The sequence below is a fragment of the Notamacropus eugenii genome, chromosome 5, assembly GCF_028372415.1.
Source record: "Notamacropus eugenii isolate mMacEug1 chromosome 5, mMacEug1.pri_v2, whole genome shotgun sequence".
NCBI lineage: Eukaryota > Metazoa > Chordata > Mammalia > Diprotodontia > Macropodidae > Notamacropus > Notamacropus eugenii.
The window spans coordinates 206,142,241-206,168,071 of NC_092876.1; the positions used below are offsets into that span (position 1 = coordinate 206,142,241).

The 25,831-nt window shown below is 36.5% G+C and overlaps 1 protein-coding gene across 10 annotated transcripts in view; it reads right to left on the minus strand.

The window, feature by feature from the left end:
- Window positions 1-25,831, minus strand: part of SPART (spartin) — a 45,246-nt gene that overhangs the window by 15,535 nt on the left and 3,880 nt on the right. For 6 of the 10 annotated variants that reach the window (XM_072611919.1, XM_072611916.1, XM_072611918.1 and 3 more), the window contains exons 2-5: window positions 23,569-24,347; window positions 20,361-20,558; window positions 12,032-12,193; window positions 819-942 (exon numbers count right to left, since the gene is read on the minus strand). In XM_072611919.1, the coding sequence (XP_072468020.1) occupies window positions 819-942; window positions 12,032-12,193; window positions 20,361-20,558; window positions 23,569-24,345 (1,261 nt within the window). In that variant the 5' untranslated portion in view covers window positions 24,346-24,347. The remainder of the gene's footprint in view (window positions 1-818; window positions 943-12,031; window positions 12,194-20,360; window positions 20,559-23,568; window positions 24,348-25,831) is intronic. The other 4 variants (XM_072611922.1, XM_072611921.1, XM_072611920.1 and 1 more) reach the window with 1 other exon arrangement.

Here is a 25,831-nt window from a genome sequence, read left to right on the forward strand (position 1 = left end):
GAAAATTATTTTGGGGGACATGATAGCTCCCTTTAAGTATCTGAAAGACTATCATAAAGAAGAGGGGTTGTATTTGTCTGCTTATTCCCAGAATCTAGAAGAAAGAATAATTTATGTGATTCACAGTCAGTACTTAATAATATTCACTGACTGATAGTTGCAGAGAGATAGATTTAGACTCTGCATAAAGAAATACCTCCTAACAATTTGTAATGGCTGAAGATTCCAGATGATTCTTCTACAGATTGCTAAGGTTTTACTTTAAGCTACTTCTCAATTCTCTATGGTTAAGCAGAAACAATCAACCAGCAAGATTATATTAATTATCTACTATGAGTCAGGCAATACGTAGGGCAATGAGAACACAAAGATAAAAAATGGTCTCTTCCCTTATATTCTATCAAGGGAAACAATATGTACACATAAGTATATTTAAAATACAAACAAAGTAAAGAGAAGGTAATAATTTTAGGGGAGAAGAAAGGGTAGGGAGGAGGTACTAACTGGGAAGATTAGTGTCAATTAGGAAATAGTGTTTAAGCTGAGATTCGAAGGAAGCTAGAGTTTACCAACAAAACAGGCTTAGAAGAACATTAAACTGAAGTGAAAAGAGAAGCCTTTAATATAAGAAAATGATGTTTAGCTAGAACTTTGCATATTGATATATATTTGTATATTAACCCTTTATTATCCATTAGGAAAGCTTTATGCTTCTGATGGGTGTCATTCAAAAGCAATGCTTCTTGGGTTCCCCCACATTTTTCCAATTGATTGAGAAAAGTAATTAAATATTTTAAAAACAGCATTATCCCTAATACCTGATAAAATATTCTGAGATACTTTCTCACTCCACTCAGGTAACACTCTCACATTTTCTTCGGGAACTGGCTGAAAGGGTACAACCTGACTCAGATTAATTTCTTCATTTGAAGTACCTGCAGCCTAAAGATGGGAAAATATTGAAGAAAATAAAATAATTAGCCATGTGAAAAACTTCAAGTTCTCTAATATTCAGAATAAGGCAAATTAAAAGTAATTCCTAAATACCACCTTATAGCAACATTATAATGTTAGCAATAATTAGAAACATTAAATTCAATACTATCAGGCTGTGGAGAAACAGGAACACTATTATATATGGGTAGAGATGCATACTGGTGCAATCTTTTTGATAAGCAACATAAGTTGGAAAACCAATGTCTTAATATCCTACTACTTGAGTTATATACGTAAATGTCACTGAATGAAAAAGAGCTCCATCTATGTAAAACTATTCATTGAGTTGTTGTTGTTGTGTTTGTCCTTTGTTCTCGAAGAGGACTATGACATCAGGGAGATGATGACATGACCTGCAGCTGACTTTGATTTGAGGGAGGACCGTGCAAAGTCACGAGCCTCAATTTCTCCTCCAGAGCCATCTGGGTCTAGTGGTCACAATGACTGGAGATAGCCCAGGATAAAAGGGGTGACCCTGATTCTTTTAGGCTAAGGTCTTTTCAGGTTTTCACTTTGAGTGAGGTAACACCCATTTACTGAAAAAGCCTCTTTAAGTAGTTACTCAAGGGATGGCCCCTTTAATAATAATTTAAAAAAAAAAAAATCAAACCAGGAGGGGAAGACCCTGATGGTTCCTGGCCAAACTATTCATACATATTGCTTTATGAGTAATTTTAATTTTTATTTGTTTAATTTTTAATTTATGGACTAAAATAAGCATTTCCATAACATAGTATAATTTTTAAAAAGATGATTGCACATGAAATTGAAACTCTATTATGTACAACTGTACAATAGTTACCCTATCCTGTATATTTTTTCTACTCCCCCACCTCGAGATGGCTACCATTAGACACTAATATGTGTATGTGTGTGTGTGTGTGTGTGTGTATACATACATATGTATATACATGTAAAATCATACATCTATTTACTAGTTCTTTCTCTGGGTGCAGATAATGTCTTCCTTTATATGTCCTTTGTAGTTAATTTGGGTATTTATAATAGTCAAAATAATTTATTTGCTCAAAGTTGTTCTTAAAATTGCTGTTACTCTATACATTCTCTTGGTTCTGCTCATTTCATTCTTCATTATTTTGTGCAAGTCTATCCATATTTTTCTAAGTCACTGAACTCATCATTTCTTATAGCACAGAAGTATTCCATCCCAATCCTATGCCACAACTTGTTCAGCCATTCCCAGATTGATGGTGTCATCACAGGAGAGCTGCTATAAATATTTTAGAACATAGAGGTTCTTTTCCTCCTCCCCTAGCCATCTTTGGAAACAGACACAGTAATGGTACTGCTGAGTCAAAGGGGTAGTCATAATAATAGTAACAACCATAGAAGTTTAACTAGAAATGATAATGAAACCTCATTCACCTGGTTCAAATGAATGCAGTATATCTGAATAGGTATCATGTTTACACTTAAACATGGAGAATACACACAGAAGACTACAATCAATACACATTACTAAGCACCTATTATATATCATGCTAAGTACTGAAAATACAAAGAAAGATGAAAAAAAGTCCTGGCCCTCAAGAAGCTCACAGTCTCCTGTGAGAAGGTAAGACGTAAAAAGGAGATGAAAAGAGTGGGAAGTAGCTTGGTGGGGTATAAGACTGATGTTGGAAGGATGGGATTGTATTCTAGATCACTCTGGAAGGGCTCAAAGTCATACACATTTCCCCAAACCTATTCTCTTACTTGACTCTGGGTTCAATGCATTGTTGTTCTTTGCTGCCTGTTCATTGTACATGTGTTGGTGGATGACTCAATGAGCTATTCATCAGATTATAATCTGGAAAATATTCTTGATTTTTCCTACACTGATTCCTAGGTAACTAACTCTCTTTTAAGGAGACCCTATGATATGGACTGAACTAGACTAAGGCCAATAAGGTCTATTCCCACTCTCAAAATCTGTAATTCTTTGTATGGAGAATTATTTCATTGACACAGTCTTTATCCACAAACAGATAAAACTAGACCAGGGGTTTTTTAACATAGAGTCCATGAACTCTAAAAAGAATTTTTTGGTAACATTTCAGCACAATTGATTTCCTTTGAAATTCTACGTATTATATATTTTATGCATTTAAAACTATTATTTTGAGATAAGAATCAAAGGCTTCATGAGACCTAGAAAATGGACCATGACCCAAAAAAGGTTAAAAACCACTGAAGTGGACAATATCACCATGGATATGGAATCCTCCCATTCCACTGGGACTCTACCACTACCATAGAGGATGTCCTGTACAAACACCTCTAACAAGTATACATCTGTTCTTTTAAGTCATGTCTGATATTGATCCTTCTGCAGTGACAAAGGCAATGTGTGGTACAGAGTGCTGGACTGATCACAGACTTATCCTTTCCAAGCTAAATATTCGCATTCATCAAAAGCGCAGCCCCCAAGGCAAAATGACTACCAGAAAAATTGATGTCCACAACTTAGAGCTCTTCTCTGAGTGTGAACTGTTTGTTGCTTACTCAGGGAAAGTTGAGCCAACACACAGTTGGCAGCAGTGGAGCAGAAAAGGAGTGGGCAGCTTTCAGAGATTTGGTGTACAGCACTGCATTTGCTCGTCTGGGTCAGAACACTCGCAAACACCAAGACTGGTTTGATGAAAATGATGGGGAAATTCAGAAGCTGCTAAATGAAAAACGAGAACTCCACAGGATTTACCAGCAGGATAGTTCATCCACCTCTAAGAAGGTAGCACTTAAATCCATCAAAAGCAAAGTACAAGCAAAGGTTAGAGAAATGCAGGATTCCTGGCTCAGTAAGAAGGCAGATGACATTCAGTTTTATGCTGAAAGTAACAATCCAAAGTGCTAATATGATTCCCTGAGAGCTATTTATGGACTGAAAACCTATGGTGCATCACAACTACTCAGTGCTTGATGGAGCCACGTTGATTAATGATAAGGACATGATCCTAGAGAGATGGGCTGAATACTTCCATAGTGTTCTCAACAGATCATCATCAATCAATGCTGAGGCCACTGACAGTTTCCCTCAGGTTGAAGTCAATTTCTCCTTAGCTGAACCTCCAACCGAAGAAGAGGTTTTGAGGGCCATTAGGGTCCTTTCATGTGGCAAAGCACCTGGGGCTGATTCTATTCCAGCTGAGATTTACAAGGTAGGGGGAGCATTGCTCATACAAAAGCTGACTCAAACTTTCCAGGTTATATGGCAAGAGGAGGCTATCCCTCAGGAGTTCAAGGATGCCTCCATTGTCCATCTCTATAAGGGTAAAGGGAATAGATTGTCCTGTGACAACCACAGGGAGATCTCTCCCTTAGTCAATGCTGGCAAAGTTCTTGCTACAGTCCTCCTTAATAGGCTGATCCTTCACCTGGAAGATGGTCATATACATGAGAGCCAGTGTGGCTTCAGAAAGGGCTGAGGAACAGTTGATATTGTGTTTGCTGCCCAACAACTCCAGAAGAAATGCCAGGAGCAGAACAGAGTACACAACATTTGTAGATCTGACCAAGGCCTTTGACACTGTTAGTCATGAGGGCTGATGGAAAATTATGTCAAAATTTGGTTGCCCAGAGAAGTTAATCAGCATTGTATGTCAATTTCATGATGGCATGTTTGCCCAGGTTCTGGATAATGGACAATGCTCTCGTGCTTTCCCACTCACCAATGGAGTGAAACAGCACTGTGTGCTTGCTCCCATGCTTTTTTAGCATGTTTTCAGCATGATGTTTAGCATGACGTTTCATGTTGTCAAATGCTTTCAATGAGGATGAATGCGGCGTCAAAGTCAACTACTGTACAGATGGCAAGTTCTTCGATTTGAAAAAGCTACAAGCCAAGACCAAAGTGGAGGGAGTGTTGCTGCATGACTTCTGTTTGCAGATGACTGTGCACTCAATGCAGCCTCTGAAGCTGAAATGCTACAAAGTATGGATCAATTCTCTGCTGCCTGTGCTAATTTTGGCCTAACAGTTAACACCAAGAAAACACAGGTACTCCATCAGCCACCACTACACTAACCATACGTGGAACCATCGGTTGCAACAAATGGAGAAGTTTTGAATGCTGTGGATAAGTTCACTTACCTTGGTAGTGTACTTTCCAAGGATATACACATTGACAATGAGGTTGACGCATACATTGTCAGAGCTAGCTCAGTGTTTGGCAGGCTCCAAAGAAAAGTTTGGGAGAGAAAAGGTATTAGACCGACTACCAAACAGAAGGTCTACAGAGCTTTTGTGCTGACCTCATGGTTATATTCTTGTGAAACATGGATGGTCTACCAGTGCCATGCCAGGAAACTGAATCATTTCCATTTGAACTGTCTTAGGAAGATTCTGAGGATTACCTGGCAGGATAAGGTACCAAAACAGAAGTCCTTGCTCAAGCTGAACTGCCAAGTATTCAAACTACGCTTCAGAGAGCGAAACTCTAATGGGCTGGCCACGTTGTTTGAATGCAAAATGTACGCTTGCCAAAAAGACAATTTTATGGAGAACTCTCATGGGGCAGGTGATCACATTGTGGCCAGAAGAAACAATACAAGGACACTCTCAAAGTCTCTCTCAAGAACTCTGGATTTGACTGCAACATGGGAGACACTGGAACAGGGCTGCTCAGCATGGCATGCCTACATCAGAAAGGATGCTGTGCTCTTTGAGCAAAGCAGAACTGAGACAGCACAAAGTAAATGTAGGATGTGCAAATTTGGGATATTCACCCCAAATATTCACACGGACTATCTGTGCCCAACCTGTGGTACAGCATTCTGTGCTTGTATTGGTCTGATCAGCCAGTCGGACACACTGAAATTTCACTGTATCATGGTGATGTCATTTTGGTCCTCTTCAAAGAGGAAGGATAACAACCAACTGAGAGTGATCATCAGGGAATCGGTGAAGATTTTTTCTGTCACTGCAACCATCAAGGAAGATTTTATGACATTAACATATACATGGTAGACATTATATTGAAGGAGAGTTATTAAAGTTTTGTTTTGTAGTACTGAACTAAATGTTTCTGTATTCGATAAATAGCAAGATTTTGTATATTTTGTACCTTCCAGTCAATTACGTGACCATGACCTTCATACTCTGTGAAAATCTTCTTGTTCTTTTCACACTGTGAACAAAGAACAACCTGGACATGTATATATACCTTTCTCCTAAAGACTTGAGGAAGATGAGTAGACATAACTCATAAGGTGTTATCTTTTGAATTTCCTTTTTTTTTTGGTAATGGTATCTGTGATTTTTTTTATTCTTTAGGAATCTTCCTGAGATAGATTAAAAACTAATCTGAGTATCTTCAAAAATGTCACCTCTACCTTAGATTTCTTTTGTAAATATTTTGTCATATTCAGTCATTCTCTGTATCTTCATCTTCTCAAGTGACATTTTCACTTCTTCCATAAATTCCATACAATACTAAAGTGTTGAGTGTCTACTCTCATTGATGATGAGAATTGATTACTGTGGAAATGACAGCAAATCTGTTTGAGTAGCTAATTGTTTTTCTTCTAGTTTCATCTATAAATCTTTTGGGAAGATCTTATTTATTTAGATCTCCTACCATGCTTTCTAGGGAACCTGTTTTCCCTTGTTTTACAAAACAATACTTTTCCTTATTTCCTGCCATTTTCCTATATATTCAAATAGATCTATGATCTCATCAAATCAGAAGTTCCCTCCAATGATGCAGATTGCAATCCATCCAATGGCTGACCATTCTGTTTGACTCACATAAATTTTCTCCCCCAAAGTCAACCACAAAGGGTCCACCTTCACCTTCTCCTGATATTGAGTTGGTATGAGTGGAACATTCTGGCTGTCCAACTGCCATCATTGCTATGTAACTAGCTCATCTTCTTTCTGTCATACAAACCCTTAATGACATCCTTCACTTTAGTTTTTCTTTGGAAAGCCTTATTGGTTATATGTTAGTTTGCTCACACCCACCATGAACTTTTCTCATCTTTCTCACCTTGCTCATTTTTAGTTCTCTGGAACTGTCTCATATCTTGCTGCCATATAGCAATACTATAAAAAAAAAAAAAAAGGCAATTCTTTGCTGTTATGGCAACTTGGGGGTCAGTAAAAGTGCTTTGCAGTTAATTTCTAGCTTGTGCTCTTTTTTAACTCTGAACCTCACTAGGTTCATCTGTATTGTCTGGCCCAGATATAGATAATACTGGACAAATTCCATAGGATATTCATTAATGTGCATATTGAAATCTCACTTGTGGATGGACTGGTCAAATTCTTCTGAATGAGGACAGAGCTCTTCTAGGAAGTTGTGATAGTGTCAGATTTCCTTCCACTTGCAATTTTACATATATTGTAACACTGGAAATAAAAATTTATGAAGAGATTTATGTGTATATATGTATGAAAAGGAATCAACGAGGTATGATGGAAAATTGTGAATTTGTAGTCGAGACCTAATTTATTAAAAATAATTGTTATGACCATATTTACATTTATATAGTGCTATCTTCACAATAATCCTTTGACATAGGTACAGTAATTATTAATATACCCGTTACAGACAAGGTAAGTGAGACTAAGAGATATTAAGTGACTTGCTCAGGGTCATACAGAGAGTAAAGATGAGAGGCAGGATTTTAGCTCATATCTTCCCACTAAAAATCCAGTATTTTCTACTATGCTGTTCTGATTTTGTCAGTTACCATAAACAAGAAAGTTCCTTTATCCTCATTTTCCTTATTAGTTAAAATAAAGACATCCAAACTTGAACTACCTACCTCCAAGGCTGTTATGAGGAAAACACTTTGTAAATCTTTCAAGTTCTATATAATGAAAGTTATTTTTATCTTTTACAACACATAAATGTACTATGAATTTAATCAAATACAAAACTTAAATAGACAAGATGAACAAAAACTGGATTGTATATTAAACAGGATCTTTTTATATACAAGTTTTTTAAAAGTACATATTAAACAAGGTAGTAACAATATTGTCCTGCTTATGTCCTTTTCTGAACTCTTCAGTGAATTAAAACTTTTTAAAATTGATGTTCTTTTCTTTCTTAGGGTTACTCCTTTTTAAAGTGATTTTAAAATTACCCCCAATTTTATTTCATTTTGCTAAATTCTGCTCTTTCCCCCATCCCTTCATTGAGAAGACAAGAAAAAAAAAATCCATTGCAAATATATATATATAATCATGCAAACAGTAGCCATTTCCAAAAAAGAAGGTATGTTTCTATCTGCACTCTGAATTCATCAGCTCTATCTGGAGGTAGGTAACATGTTTCATCACGAGTTTTTTGGAATTATGGTTAGTCATTGTGTTGATCAAAGTTGCTAATTCTTTCAGAGTTGATTGTCTTTACAATATTGTTGTTACTTTATAAATTGTGCCCCTGATTTTGTTACCCTGCAATAGTTCATACATGTCTTCTTAGGTTTTTCTAAAATCATCCCCTTTATCATTTCTTACAACGTAGTAGTATTCTATCACATTTGTATAATATTTTTCAATCATTCTACAATTAATAGGCATTTCCTTAGTTTACAAATCTTTGCTACCACAAAAAGAGCTGCTATAAGTATTTTTGCATTTATGGATCCTTTTCTTCTTTCTTTGATTCCCTTTGGGGTATACACCTAGTAGTAGGTGAAAGGGTATGCACAGTTTAATAGCTTTTTAATCACAGTTCCAAGTTGTTTTCCAACGAGACTAGATTTACTAAGTGTTTTCCTCATTACAGCCATGGGAGATAGGTAGTTCAAGTGATGTCTCTATCTGAAGTGCCTTCAAATTCACCTTTCCACCAAAAAGAAGCCTGGCAGTGTAAAAGAGCCAAGCAAACACAAACACACTGGCCATGTGTCAAAATGAATGTCTCATTCTGTACCTCTAAACCATTACTTCTTTAGCAAGAGGCAAAAGGAACATCTTATCACCAGTCTTTTCAAGTCATCATTTGTTACTACAGTTACCAGAGGTCTGAAGTCTTTCACAGTCGTTTTCCTTTAAGTTACTGTAGTCATTATATAAATTCGTGTCCTGGTTCTGCTCATTTTACTTTTTATTGCTTCTTACCAGTATTTCCAAGTTTCTTTGAATTCATCATATGTATCATTTCATCTAGCACAGTACTATTCTATTGTATTCATATTTCATGATTTGATCAGTCATTCTCAAATGATGGACACCCATTCTGTTTTAGTTCTTTGCTACAACAAAAAGGTGCTGCTATAAATATTTTTTGTACTTATAGGTCCTTTGCTTGTGTCTTTTACTTTGGAATATAAGCCTTGTAGTAATATTACTAGGTTAAAAAAGGATCAGATAGACTTTTGGGTCTAATTTCAAATTGTTTTCCTGAATGGCTGGACAGCTCCACAGCAGACTCTTTGTCCTCTCCCAGAACCTCTGTAACAATTGTCATTTTCTTCATTTCTCACTTTTGCTAATGAGATGAGTGTCATGAGAAACTAACAGTTGTTTTAATTTGCATTTTTGTTATTTTTAATGATCTGGAATATTTTATCATAGTTATTGTTTCTTAATTTGAAAACTGGCTATCCTTTGGGGAAAGGATCTTGTTCTTATATAGGGACAGGGACTGGACCTATGAACTCATTGGTATAAATGACGTTCACATGAGAAAACTCCTTGTCCCAATGCAGTTTAGTGCCTTTATAGCTTTAGCTAACTGTCTGTAGCACTGAGAGGCTGAGGAAATTGCCCAGAATTGCTCTGAATGTATCAGAGGCAGGACCTGAGCTAAGATTTTCTTAACTCCAAGGTCAGTTCTCTTTCCAATCAATCCACTGTCAGACAGCCTCTATTGCTTTCATATTTGTTATCAGTTCTTTAAAATATATTTCTACCCATTAAGTATGAAACGGAAAAGTTTAAACTGATCAATGTTAATTGGTCCCTTAATCCTTTAAAGATTTCCCCCATAAAATTTTCTAAATTTAAAATCTGGACGCAACTCCTCATTTAATATTATATTCTTTCTATGTTAGCCGCCACGGCCTCCCTCCCCCAAGCCTTCTTCTTTGTCTCTGTCTCTCTCTTTCACACACACACACACACACACACACACACACACAAACACCCACTCCATTTTTAAAGCACATTCTCTTCTGCTTTGTGTGGTAGCATACTGGCAGCCTGCATCCATTTATTTTTTGTTCACAACTCACAGCAACAAAAAAAGCTTTGTTGTATGGTTTTCTTTCTGAGATTACAAAAAACAAAAACCTCTCTGTCATTCTTTTATTCAATAAATGTATCACCAGAAAGCCTGGTCATCACAAAATAGTAAACAAACCTCATACAACTTCAGTGTATGCTTCCAAGTGTAATGCTGAAAGCATTTTATGCATTTTATGTAATACATACTTCAAACACAAAAATATGCAAATAATTAAATTTCAAATATATGTATGCATACACAGTCTTCTAAAAATCTAAAAAACATCTGGTTCTCATCCTTCAATAATACTTATAAAATAAAAAACAAAATATAGAGAAATGAGAAAAAAACAATATAATCCTAATACAGAAGGCCCCTGGGGTGCAGGTGGATGTAAGGGGCAGGAACTACATTTTTTAAAAGTTAAAATCTTCTACAAATGGCTAATATAAAAAGCAGGTAACAGTCTATAAATTTTTTTATAGAAGAAAATAAAAATTATCAGGTACACAAAAGAAAAAGCATCTAGCTATAAAAGTTTTCACTTTGTTTTCCTTTGTAAAAATATGAATTCTTCCAAACTTGCCTCCCATAAAAATCTATGACGTTGGATCATTAAAAAGTTTTACTGTTTCCCTTTGTTAAAGACTAAATTCTTCCTTAGCTCTGGGACCCCTCCAGAAGTCTCTACTATTTGGCAATAACATTTTACTTTGTTTTTCTTCGTTAAGAGCAAATATTTCATTGTCAACTTACATAGCTTTTCAGAGGAAGAAGGCAGGCAAGAACTGTAAAGCTATGAAAAAATTAAATTTTATTTCAAATGGTAGAGAAGACAGGTTTAATGCATTAAAAAAGGGAAATGATTTCTAATGGCTCTTTTATTTTACTAAATCTTTTCACCCTCCTGTATACTATCTCCCCATTAAGAGAAGGAAAAAGTGACCCTGCTCTCTTTTTTGTTTTGCGACTTTTACTAACCAAAATTTGTCTGAAAAAGGAATATGCTTTATCTTAGGGAGCCTCAGAGAGTTCAATCAAAGCATTCAGAAGCAGATCAGTCCTCATGTCTGAATGAATGCTGCCCCCCCGCCCCCAGGACAGTTGGCACTAGTACCTCTCCCAGCACCCCTGGGCTGTCAGTCTGACAACATACCTATAGTCTATGAAGACATATGCAGAGTCAGGAATACAGTAAAGGCTCAATCCTTCTACTTGTGAACCAAGATATGTTTAAGACATAAATGTATAATATTTTAAAGCAAAGAAATGCTAAAGGAAAAAGTCTTTCACAACATTTGAAAAACCATGTTCCTCTCCCATAGACACGCAGAACCTTACCTAAAATTGTTATTTTGCTTTAATCAGATTTAAAATGAAAGGTAGAAATGTTAGACATTTTAATTAATTACTAGTGATTATTTTGTAACTATAGGTGAATTATATTTTAATAAATGGAGGTGAGAATGTCAAAGATTAATGAAAATTACTGTGTCACTGCAATTGGAGGACTAGATTCCTCAAATAATTCCTTATGCCTCCCCTCAATCTATTTTAGAATACCAGGAGAAACAAAACATGAAAGTAAATATGATAGTTCCTCTCCTGAAATTATGACATTACTCCAAATTTTGTGTGCCTTACAGTAGTTACCACAAGAATCTATTAGCCAGCAGTGATTATGAAGGTACAGTCAGTCACCCCATGTGATGGATTCACAGGACTTCCATTACCTTGTTTTTTGTTTCTTCCTTCCAGCTTTTAATTAAGTATTTCTACTTCTCCATATTTTGTAACTACCTTTCTTGGAAATTTTTCTACAGCAGAATAACCCTACTCCTTTAATTTACTTACTTTTGTCTCACTTCCTTCTTTATGGTCACCATCTTTAATGCCTTGGTCAGAAGGGACCAATTTCCTCAAATTCTTGCTATGCTGTTCCTTCAGTGGAACAAAGGGTATTCTCATTCCTCCAGGCATTTGTATTTCTTCTCTGTTTTCCCTGTTCCCGCTGGCCTAGAGAATAAAGGATCAAACTTACTGCGAACTAGCATGCATTTTCTTAAGTAGCATGTATTTTTAAGTCCTCTCCTTGAGCAGTATTAAATTGTGCCACACTTGTCAAAAGTAACAGACAACAGGCATTACATAGACTCAAGTTTCTTTTGTTTTCCTTCCTTCTGGTTTTGTTAAATTCATAAAATTACTTCTCTGATATTTTATTGTAACTTTTTTTGACCTTAGGTTCTCAAAAGCTAACTCAGGGGATGAAAGCATTAGAAGATCCTACCATTTTGTAAAGGCTTCAATTATGGTTCCAGCAAGGGCCTGCTGTCAAATTCATACCAACTAATGGGGAGACCACTAAATTTGGCTCTGGCAAACAGTTTTTGTTCCCTGTGTCCCTGAGAATTTAAACCCTGAATTTTGGTGTTATTACCTCCTTAGGAGTAGCCATGTAACTTTACAAAGGTCAACTAAAAAAAAAATCTAACCCCAAGACAAGCTCATGAAAGTTTTTAACAAATAAAATTATATGCTTTGAAATTTTAACTGAACTCTCTCCCCCAGCATCAAGAACAATGTACTGTACATAGTAGGAATGTAAATGTATCTATACTAAGGTATATAATGTACTTTAAAGTTCAGAGAACTTATTCATTTAGAACACATTACTTTTCTTTTCAATTTAATGGCAACACCCACAGAACATTAAAATCTAAATTATGGAGATTTAGAAATTTGTTTCTATCTAATACTAAAGACAGTTTCCCAAAACAGACTAAATAATGTTATGAACTAGTCCAATAAATAAGAAATAAACTGAAATTGCAGGTAAAAGCCAAATTTGATATTCAGTTTCTTGGAAGCTAAAGATGAAAAACAGGAAAAGGAAAAGGTAGTAGTAAGATTATTAAGTATTAAGATTATTAAGATTAAAAAGTATTTGTGTCACTGAAAAGAGAAATTTAAGAGAATTTAGGCTGAGGTCTCAGTTATCTTCCTTCCCTAATTATGTTAACAAAAGATTAGTACCTGAGCTTACAAAAAAAAAAAATACAGATTAAGAAAAAAGGCAGGAATTTGCCCAGCTAACTGGTATTAAGAGGCAGGATTTCAACCCAGATCTCTCTGATTCCATGCCTAACACTCTCTGATATACTAGGTTACCTTTTTTATAGCCCAAATAATGCATACTTATTTGTATAATCATTTGGGAACCTGGAACTCTTGGAGAATTGAGTTATTCTCAGTAGCAGAGTTTTAGAGATTACTTGGGCCTACCCTATTATAATTATATTGAATATAGTGTAACTGCTTTTGGAGGACTACAGATCACCAAACACAAACAACAATAATTACATCTGTAAAACACTGATGCTCTCAGTTATAATTTATGGTTATTTGCTCTTAACTGAATGACTGAAGACTGCTATAACTGAATTCTTATGCCTGTTTTTTCTACTTTGTTCATTTACTGTTAAGTTGGTTTTTGAGGTCAGCATTTCTGCCTATAGCATCTTCTGACCCCCTTTCTAACATTTTGAAGAGTTAGAAAGCAGACAGCCATGCTTGTTGGAACTGTGAACAAAGTTGGTGATGAGTAAGGGGTCCTTTTATGAAAAAAATGCAAAGGCTACACATCAAAAGGGTTTTGTTACATCTATTTTTTTTTTAAGCCCATTTATTTGTTTTCAAATTGACAGCTGCATTTTGCTATATTCTGGAGGGATGAGGTAGCATTTTCAATTCACAACTTTGGGCAGCTCTAGTTTTTTGGAAATTTTTACTCACACTGACCTTGGTCAGGGCTATACTTTGCATTTTTCTAGAAATGTTAAGGATATTCAAATACAGAATTAAATAATAAATAATTAAATTAAACAGCCATATGACATCCACTTGACTCTTGATGTTTCTGCTTCCATTATCAGAGTCAACGTAAGGAATTTGTGTCATTACGAGGTTTTGAGCCTTCATTGTAATACATGCAACTTAATTTTTCCCCACTTACCTGCTATGGGAAATACAATTTTCTGGCATTAAAAATATTTATTAAAAACTAGTAGAAGTTGGTCCAATGTTTACTGAATATTTAATATACTCCTAGTTTTAAGAGTATGGTCACAGTCTATGGCATAGAAATATACTTTATTGGAAATATCCAAATCTGCTTAATTGGACAAATTCAATCTACTAGAAGTACAATAAAAGTGGGAAGTAGTCAGAATGCAACTGGGTAAAAGATAATTCACTGCAGTAATGATCGAAGAACGAGTACTATCTGGAATGAAAATGAAGGGAAAAAAATCTTTAGGAATAGTGCCTGTTAAAGAGGCAACTGGAAACTATTACAGATGATAAATTGATTATAGTAATGATAATAACCTCTTGGGAAGATTAAAAAAAACCACTACTGGACAAGAACCAATTCTTTTATTTCTTTGTCATTTCAACATCTGCCCTTTTCTTCCTTCTCCAATATCAGAAATGATTTCTGGCTGTCACTAAGCTGCAGCCATCTTTTTTGTGTATCTTTACGTTAATAGGTTATTTATATTAATAAGTTATTGATATAAGCAATAGCATGCATGCGCGCACGTGCACACACACACACACACACACACACACACACACACACACACACACGGTGTTCCAAAAGTCATAGCTCAGGGATGTCAAGTGAATTACCAACATTTGTGCAGCTATTAAATGATAAAAATGGGAGTTGAACCAGACATCCTGGTTCTAGGCCTTCTAAACTTTCTGCTGCAAACATGCTGCCTTTCATCTGATGTTACTAAGATTTATATATGTAATACACATTACTGATTTGGGCATAGAATGGCGTCTGTTACCAAACATGTCACAGAATCATAGAATACTGACAGAACTTTACATTTGGAGTTCATTGGTCAACTAGCTCAACCCAGAACTGAATAGGAATGAAGTAACCAGAAGACACTGGCAAGTGGCATCCAGAGCAGATTGGTAGACACAGATTTTTCCAGGCCAATGGAAGATTTTGATATAGTGGAAGGGAGGTCAGAGATATTTCCCATAAAGGTCAAGAGGATTAACCTATTTGTGGGAAGCTCATTCATTTTAAGTTTAATCCAGAATCAAGAAGTATGCTATTCACTCACAAAAAAAAAAATGACAAAGTTCCTGTCTTTAAGAAGATTATAGTTTAACTGGTGCCACAAAGTTTATACAATTTAAAAATCAGCAGCAATTGATTATTGGCTAGCCTAAATGTGGTACTGAGCTTATACATAAAAGTTCAGAAAATAGGACATCAAAGAACCTCAGAATTGAAAGAAACAACATTTGTTCCAACCCATACCTTAAGAAAATCACAACTAATTTCAACCAGCCTCTATTTGAAGACATCTAGCAACAGGGAATTCACAAACTCCCAATGAGTTACCTTGAACTGAATTCAATATACCAAGTGTGATCTGATTGTGGCAGAACACAGTACCTACTGGCTAGCTAAAAAATATGGATTAAAAAAGGCCACAGAGAAGATACAAATGCAGAGGCACAAAAATATTTATACTTTTTGCTATAGCAAAGAACTAGCAACAGTGGGTGTCCATCAATTGATTTATGGCTGAACAAATTATGGCACACAAATGTATGGAATATTATTGTACTTCAAGAAATGATCAAAGGAGTAGATTTCAGAGAAACCTAGGAAGATCTGCATGAACTGATGCAATGTAGAGCAAACAGAACCAGTAATAGTATCATCAGGTTGAAGTTTGGTGTCAAAGTCTAATGACTTTTTGGTTACAGTTCTGATTTGTTTTCTATAATATTTGCTTCAATTTGAGATTCTACCAAAGTACATTTATACAATAACGACAACACTGTAAAGAAAAATAATTGTGACAGACTGAAGAACTCTGATCAATGATTTGACTGATCACAACTCTAGAACACTGATCACGCTTCCTACCTCCCGGCACAGAAGTGAGGGAATAAAGTTACAGAATGAAATATATATTTGCTGACATGGTCAATGTATGCAATCGTTTTGCATGACTACAGTTATTTGTTACAATAGAAGGTGAGACTTATGGGAGGGAGTGATGGATATGATAATGATGCAAAAAAAGGAAAGCATGTCAATGAAACATTTTTAAAAATACACAGAAGAAAATTCAAGACTGAATGTATAGAGTGAGAAAAACAAGATAATATTGAAATTATGAACCTGGGTAACTAGAAAAATGGTATTGTCTTCAACAGAAATAGGGAAGTTTGGTAGAGAGATGGGTTTGGAAAGAGGAGATAATGCATTCAGGTTTAGATATGCTGAGTTTGAGATGTCCAATAGGGAGTTGTTGATGTGGAATTAAAACACATGGGGCAGGCCAGAGCTGGATATGTAGATCTGAGAGTTACAGCACAGAGATAATTAAATTCATGGGAGCTGATGAGGTTACCTGAGAGGGTATAGAAAGAACAGAAGAGATCTGACAGCAGACAGGGGATATTACATGGATAATGAGTTAACCAAGGAAACTTTCTTCCCTTTATTTAATTATCTAATTTTTCTCTTTACTCCCCCTCACAGCTAAGTAGTTTAATTAAAATCTTCCCTTCTCTCTTCTTCATTTACGTGGCTTTAAAAAAAGTTTCTATGTCTTTTTCTTAAAAAAGATTTCTTTACCCTGTTCTCTTCATTAATTCTTTTGCCATTTCGTCTGTTCTTTTATTCTTCATACTTATTCATTGCTTCTTTAGTCTCTTTGTGTTCCTCACAGAAATAAAAATTCTAAAATACCAATTTTGAGTTCTGTCTTTTAAAAATAATTTTTACGTTAATGCCTTATGCATCTTACCCCCTTCCTCTCCTTTTCTGTCTCACTTTTAGAAGTTGCAATCACTCTTAGAAGTACTCTGAGAAGCAGTGAGGCTAGTAAAAGGCTATTGCTTCCATGGTAGAAATTTGCCTGAATTCAGTCCTCTCCTACCTCTAGTCTTCCCCAAAACCATTTTCTTTCTTATACACAATGGAATCTCCTTTTCAGGTCCATTGCCCTCCCTCTCTTCTGGATTCTGGTTGTACCCAAGAGCTCTGATTTCCCTTCATCTAAGGCATAACATTACCTGTGAAGTCACAACAACCTCTCTGAGCACTAAATTCTGTTAGATTCTATCCACTGTCAACAAAAGGAAACTGTGGAGAGGTCAGACATATAGGAGGAGAATCAGGAAAAATCAGTGTCAGGAAAACCCAGAGAGAATATCCAGAAAAGGCCTGTCAAAAGTGTCAAATATAGAGAGGTAATGAGGACCAAGAAAAGGCCATCAGATATGACAATTAAGAGATTGTCAGTAAATCTGGAGAGAATAATTTCAGTTAAGAGGCTGGAATCCAAACAACAAAGGTTTGAGGTACAAGAAGAAAGGAACTGAAGCACCAAGTGATAATAGCTTTTTCAAAAGAATCTGGCTGAAAAGGGGAGGAAAGATATAATAATAGTATGAAGAGACAGTAGAATCTAATAAATGCTTTTTAAGGATGGAGAAAACTTGGGCATGTTTATTGGCAGCAAGGATGGAAAACACTGATAGGGAGAGGGAAGAGAGAGAGGCTGAAGATGAGAAGGTGAAGGTGACAAACACGAGAGGGAGATGAGAGTGAGAGGGCAATCTACCGGAAAAGACAGAAGGGCAAAGGATCAAGGGAACACTTAGAGGGGCTAATCTTGACGAGGAGGAAGACCACCTCACTGCCAGATCCTGAAAGAAAGCAGGAGAGTGTGGAGAGTGATATCAGGGTACCTTGAGGTGGAGAAGCAGAGGAGGTCAGTTTCAACACTGATGACATCACTGAAATAATCATCTACTTTCAAGACTGTGACATGACCAATTGTTCTCATTCACCCATTCCACCCAAAGTGAGAGAATCCATAGTTCATAAAAGGAAGCATATTTTGTGTGGAAGAAAAGACAGAATTATTACAATATAGCAAAACGACATCAGTAGAGGAAAATTACAGCTTAACAGTGAGAGAAGAGTTACTATCGTGGGATGTTGTTGCTGTGTTCCATCTTCCCACATGACTGGGAAAGGAAGGCACTAGCAAAGTCGATTTTGATTTAATGTCCCTAGATGAATCTAGATCATCTAGTCCAATTCCTTCATTTACAAATAAGCAAACAAACCTAGAGAGATTTACATATGTTATAGATATTATTCCTCTTCTACACTTTTGGGGGGGCATATATTTATTCTGTACATACTTATACATATATGCGTTGCCTTCCTCTGATAGAACATAAGCTCTTTGAAAGCTGAGATTGTTTCCTCCTTTGTTTTTGTATTCCCATTGCCTTGGCTGCTGTCCTTCATTCTTGAAGAGGACCAAAATGACATCACCATGATAAAGTGAAATTTCAGTGTGTCCCACTGTGGCTGATCAGACCAATATGAGCTTGGAATGCCTTACCACAGGTTGGGCACAGATAGTCCATGTGAACATTTGGGGTGGTTACTCCAAATTTGTGCATCCTACATTTACCTGGTGCTATCTCAATTCTGCTTTGCTCATAGGGCATAGCACCCATCCTGATGTGGGCATGCCATGCTTAACGGTCCTTTGCCAATGTCTCCCACGTTGCATAGTGAAATCCAAAGTTCTTGAGAGAGACCTTGAGAGTGCCTATCAGTGTATGCATGTTCCATGGGCCGATGGTGAGTGGAATCATCTTTGCAGATGTTTTTGTACACTTTTTTGTGTGTGTTTTGACCACATGGTGGGATTCCCTGCCTGCTGCAGTAATCAGGCCAGAGTTGGGTAAGCAGACAATGTTTAGGGCACCTATTCTAGTTCCCTTCCTCACACCAGGAGGTGAGCAGCGTGATTGAAAGGCTGCTCAGACACCCAGGGGACTGCCAAGTCCCACCGCTGCTTCCAATGAGAAATGAACCTATGACCTGGGCTGCCTGTGTGTAGGGTTGTGACTTTAGCTCCCAGTGTATCCGCACCTGCTGCTTCATCACTTGCTTGTCGCCACAGGACTTTGAAGCATAATAGTTATGTGGTATGGATGATGTCTTTTGATTTGTATGTAAATTGGATTTAAGTGAGGCAGTTGTACAAAGTCGTCAGCCTCACTCTCTCCTCTGGAGTCATAGTCCAGTGGCAGGACACGGTCAAGATGGCTGGCGATGGCTCAGGAGGCGGTGGCTGACCTTGGCATCTTCAGTGTCTAACCCAGCACTTCACATTGCTTCATCTGCCTTCATGGCCATTGGAACAAATTGTTCTCATCCACCCATTCCACCAGAGAAGTCTTCATATGCCTGGGGTAGATTCTCCTCTAACTCACCAATGGGTCTGAGAATTCCTGGTTACCCTTAACCTGGTTTATCCCGTCTGCTAAAATCAGCTTACCGGGGTGTGGCCGCTGCACATGCTGCAGCTTCTTGGAGCCACAAGTGAGAGTTGGGTGGAACAGATGGACACCAAAGGTACTGGTCCTCCCTGAACACCAACCAACCAATCAACCAAATGATATAAATATTAATTTAGTTTCCCCACTAAGGAGGGAGGGGAAATGAAGAAGACCAGGTTAGGAAAAAATAATTCACAAGGTAATAATATTAAAAACCAGTTGTACTTCCTTCCTGTTTTTGATCCCTAAATTCTCTACAACTGTATAAAACTGTCCTCCATAACCACTACACCTCTTTCTTCAGCAAAGATCAGGTCTGGGGGAAGTATTTCATTTGCAGTCAGAGGGCTAGGTTTGAACCCCAACTCTACCATTTACTTACCTCTGTTGGTCTATTTCCTTATTTATCAAATAAAGGACTTTTAGGATCTCTTCCAGCTCTAACCTTGTGGCTCTATGATCTATTCCAAGTTTCTATCTAAGCTAGTACCTAGCATTCTGTTAGACCAACTATCACTGCTCCTATTAACTTCACTTTTAACATCTGGACTCAGTAGGGTACTGTATTCAATAAGAGAAGCTGAGCAGGAATGGGGTCTTTGTGTATAACAACTTTTTAGTCTCCAGATGTAGAAAGAAAATAAAAGTGAATTGTCCTTCTCAAACTTATGCCTGGCTTCCCACTCTTATGACACAAGAGCAGATTGCACTATTTACCAGAATACTTTTATGTCAATGTACATACTGATATTGTTATACATGTTACCTGGACTCGAAGGTCAGACATTTGTTTCAATAGATCCTCAAAGAGCTCTCGATCTTCTGTGGGTATTTCAGAAGACAAGACTACACCCACACAGGATCCTGACATCTGTAATGTTGTGTCTGGAAACATGTAGACTCCACTACTGCAGCTCAGTACAGGAGACTGATTAGGCATCAGAGGATACAACCAATCACAAACCTAAAGTGAAACATTATTTCTATTAGTAGGACTAATATTTACTCAGATTTTCCAATCAATAACATAAATAACAGAAAATTAACATTTCAAAGACAAGTTTTTGATATGACATTGCAGAAATCTTAAGAGGTATTACATTCAACACTAAAGATAAAATTTTAATTTGTTAGAATGATCAGTATAGTGAATGGCTAAGTTTATTAAAAAGTTAAACTATATGTACTCTTAGCCAATGTTAGGTAAAGTTAAATTTTACTAACAATGGGACTAGCTTAAAAATAAGCAATATTCCTAGTAAGCTAAGCTTTTTATTATTCAAACTAGTCATCTCTTTGAGTAAAGTATAAACCTGGAAGTAAGAGAGTTTATCAACAAAGAACTGATACTGTGGTACAATAATTTTATGTGGCCTAGCCTAATGGATCAAATTTGGAGCTAAAACAGAAAAACTATGCCACTGGTTATAAAATCACAGCTCAAATTAAAAGTGTGAATTCACTGTTGAATAGTACAATTTTCATGCTGTGAGATATCCAAAGATAAGTAAACTTCACTCCTAAAATCCCTCCCCTTCTTAAAAAGCAGATTATCACTATCAAATTATTTTACAAATTATCCCATTCCCTTTTATATTATTATGAATACATTTACAATTACAAAAGACATTAAAAAAAAATCTTTTGGGATAAACTTTTCAGAAGGAAAAATTCCAAATATTTAACATAGACAAGATCTGCTATTGGTAAAGCTTAGAGGAAAAGCATTGGGAACCTTTAGTAGGATCCTATTGTTTACTTACCATAAACAAAATTCACTTCATAAGCCAAGAAAGAAAGCTATTACTTTACAACCAAACTCAACAGTATAGGAAGAACAATGTTAGTAGTTTTTGAGACAAATTAATTTGAGCTCTAACAGTTTCACTTCTGAACATTAATTGGGGGTGGGATGTGAGAGAAAACAAACTGCACTCCCCTAATGGTTTTTTTCCACAAATACTTGAATATACTCCCTTTAAAAAAAAAAAAACAGTTAAAATGAAGTTTAGGGCACAATTTTAATTTAAGAATACCAAAGGATAAAGATCAGGGATAGAACTTATAAAAAAAAAAAAAGCAGTGTAGTAATCATGATCTCAGACAAAGTTAAAGCTAAATTCAATTTAATCAAAAGAGAAAAATAAGGAAACTACAACATATGTCAGCAATATTAATATTGTTTTAGACTATTTAAAATAACTATAGTATAAGGTTGGAATATTGCTATGGCATAGGAAATGATGTGTTTGGCCAACTGAGAAAAATATGGAAGACTTGTACTTATGAAGGAAGATGTCTCTACCCTTAAAAAAACAGAGGACAAACAAGTACATTCTTACATAGATTCATCGGAAGGTATATGTCTATATATGAGTAGGGTTATAGATATCTAAGTATATTTGTGTGTATGTAAGTGTATGTATATATGTGTATATATGTACGTGTGTGTATATACCTATATCTATATATCTATGCTTAATTATAGCCTTCTTGGGATAGGGGGGAGAGCAAAGGAAAAGAATAAAGTAAAAAGTGCACAGCAGAGAACAAAAGAAAATTTACAAGGAAGCAAAGAAAAGATAGACAGCTCTGAACACAATGTGTAGCATTTATTATGTAGGCTTTCTTGAAATGGGAAATTATTGCTGTATATTTTGAATCTTCACATTCTGCTGTGCACATGGCAATGCTTTTTTGTCTTTTCTTATTCTATATTTAAGTTTTAGTATTTGAGTTTATAATGGTTCTTTTTCTTTTCTTACTGTGCATCTGAGTTTTAGTATTTAAGTTTAAAGTTTAATAAATTAAAAAAATAAAAGAATATCCAAAAGAACTCAAGACATTTCCAAGCAAATGAACAGAGATAAATCCTGTGTGAGGAACTTAAATTTTTACTAGAAGAGCTAATTTTTAGAACAGAGACTCATGTAATTAGGTGTAATATTCACAAGATGACCTTGCTTCAGTCACTATTACTACACGCAAACATCTTGTTTTCTTCACAGCAGATACCTGAAAATTGATTCTCTCACTCTTTTACAGTAGAGAGAGGGAAAAAACCCTTTAGCACATCACCAAAAAGTGTTTCAGACCTCCTTCTTTCTCTTTTATCCCAGAGTTCATAAACATTTATTTCAGATGGAATATTTAGTAAGTATAAAGTACTGCGGCTATAAAACCAAACCAAACCTCATTATCAACAGCAACAAGAATCTTTGCCTTACTCCTTAAGACCTCTTCACTAAGGCAATCTTTCTTACATTCACCATTACAGTATCTCTCAGTTTTACCTATTCTTTTCTTTAATACATTTCTAGCTGTTTATTTTTTTAATTACATTCTAATTACAGCTGGAGGATATATGTGCATACATAGTCTGTGAACATCAATCCTTTAATTCAACGCTGATGTTAAAGTTGTATTCAGTCTCACTGAGTTTCTTCATAGAAAGGACCAAATACATTTCTTAAGATCAATAATGAGTTTTCTAGAAAAAGCAGAACCACACACTGATTTCAACCTTGTAAAGAAAGAAAACATCACAGAGCAGGAAAAAGTCATGATAAACAGAATAGACAGTGTCAGTGCTCCCTAGCTGAAATTGTTAACATTCTTCCTTTTGTCAGAAAAGTAAGTTGCATGGACACTTAATTGGAACCACTTTTTTTTTTTATGGAGACTCAGCATGGTGTCTAGCACACAGGAAGGAGGTGCTTAATAAATGTTTTCAAGTAACTGATTGGTAGTTTTGTTTCTTCTAGAAGAATGGCCATCTTACTTAAAAAAACTCCCAAATAAAGCAAATGCTCATCCTAACCCTCTAAGCTTCATGTGGTAGAGCTCCAAGGAACTAGAACTTTCAAGGTACCTTCTTTGACTATTAGCGTAGATATAGCATAAAACATTAAACAACAAAAGAAAAAACATTGTGGCAGGTGGGTTTCCACTTCTACAGTTGTTGTACTTGTTACCTGAAGAAATGCAGGGGGCCGATTCTGAGTGGCTTCACTGGTAGTATCCAAGAATTTCACAATTCGAAGATATCCAGGATATGAAGGTGCACTAACCTCACCCGCAGGAGTTACAAAGAAAATCTGTACTCCACTGGGTATTAAAATTAACTCTTCTACATCTACTCCTAGAGTCTCAAGAGGAGGTGGGCGAGCAGAAACTGCATAGTAGTCTTCACTAACAGACGAAAATTCCCCAGATTCTGTTCCATAGGACACAGTATAGTGCCCATCTGTAGCACAAGGTGTGTAAGCAGGTGGCGCTTCCAAAGATCCTGGACTGACCACAGAAAGCGGCTCCATGCTTGTGGAGGGAGAATTTCCATTAACTTCTGTTTGTGCAGATGGTGAAATCAAAGATGGAGGCAGAGGTTTTTCTGGCTTTCCGTGAGGGGGCAACACAGGAGATAATTGGGACCCTTCCTGAAGATGACTTGGAACAAAAGAGGAAGGATTTTGCTCCAAGATTCCTAACCTAGCATTGACGTTTTTCAGTGTTTCTCGCATCTTCTGTTGCATCTGTCTAGCAGATTCCCAACCAGAACCTGTGCACTCAGGCCCAGATGCTGGAACACTGACTCCTTGGAGGAGATACTCTCTTCCTTTACTATAGCAATTCTTTGCTTCCTCCTTTTGCCCCAATTCGTCCGCATTCAGTCCTTTATTAACAAATACAAAGGCTTGCTTGTATGCTTCTTTTATGATCTTAATATCTGCAGGTTCTTGCTCTTGTGCCATTACTGCAAAACAAGAAATGTTATTATGACTTAATATGCCTGAAAATATTGGACACAATACATATCTGTCTTTACTAATTGGTAACTATTTGATATTAAATTGATAACCTTTGCTGGTTAAGCATTTTATTACTGGTTTTTAAGTCCTGCGGTTCCCAATGGGAGAAATAAAGTAAATAGCTGTTGACCTACATGCTCAGTCAGTCAGGCACTCAATAAGCATTTTTCAAGCAAGGAACGTGAGCCAGGCAGAGTGCTAAGTACTATGGATACAAAGGAAGGGAAAAGATAAGTCCCTCTGTCTAACAGGGGAGAAAACACGCAAACAACCATTCATAAACAAACTATACAAAAGATATGCTCAACAGAGTTATAACATTAGGCCTGGTGGTCTTGAGACAACATTGACAGTCTCCTTTTAAGGAAGGTTATAGCTTATGTAATCTATGCAAGGAAATCACTATTCTAAGACAAGTCCTGATGATTCTGAGATCATGATGACGATCTCCTCGTAAGGGAGGCCATAAGCTTATAGAATACGTTCATGGAAAAACATTGACAATATTTTTGAAGGTTAGTACAGTTGGATACCCCAAATAACATTCTGTCTATGACCAGTTTGTTTTTCTCCCCGATAACAAACCCCCAAAATATTTTGCCCTGATGAGCAAATGAGCCAGCTTCAAGGGGGCTACCCAAAGTCAGAATGTAAGAACCTCACTCCCAGAAATACACTTTGGAGAATACTCTCCCCTCCAGCAGGAACACACCTTCCCATTGAATGGACTTATGTCTCTGCTGTCCAATGCCATGTGGCTTCCATGAATTACCCTTTATATTAGTGTGTACATCTGAGTTGTATATTGGGTCACCTTTTCTACCTCTTTCCTCCTTCCACTTCTGTGTCTCTCCCTGCCCTCTACTGTTTGCAATAAATCTTTGCACTGAACTGACTTCCTTTATTTTACACGTTATTCTCAGCACCCAAACTCATTAAGGAGTTGTTTTCTCCAACTTCTCTGGCTGGCCCACAGGCATAATGCAGGCACTAAGATAAGGTCTTAACTTATAAACAGCCAGACCTACACCAGAGAAGTATGACACTGTGAGCCCAGTGGTAGAAAGCAAAGGTCAAGAGAGGCACTCTACCTCTTCCCTTATGCTTGAGAACTATCATCACAAGACAAAGGGGAAGGCACTAAAATTAAGGGGGAATCAGAAAAGAATTTCCTGTAGAAGATGGAGTTTTAGCTGGAAGTTGAAGGAAGCCAAAAAAGTCAGGAAGTAGAGGGAAAAATGGGGAGGAGGGGGAAATCAACGAAATGGCCAAGAGATGGGACATGGCTTATTTATATACTAGTGTCTATACTAATCCCAATATGACTGAACAAAGATGAAGTGGTATCTTACATACATTATTACAAACGAAGCATGAGAAAACATATTTTTACTTTTTGGGACATCTCTACCTACTGTATACATGCTTC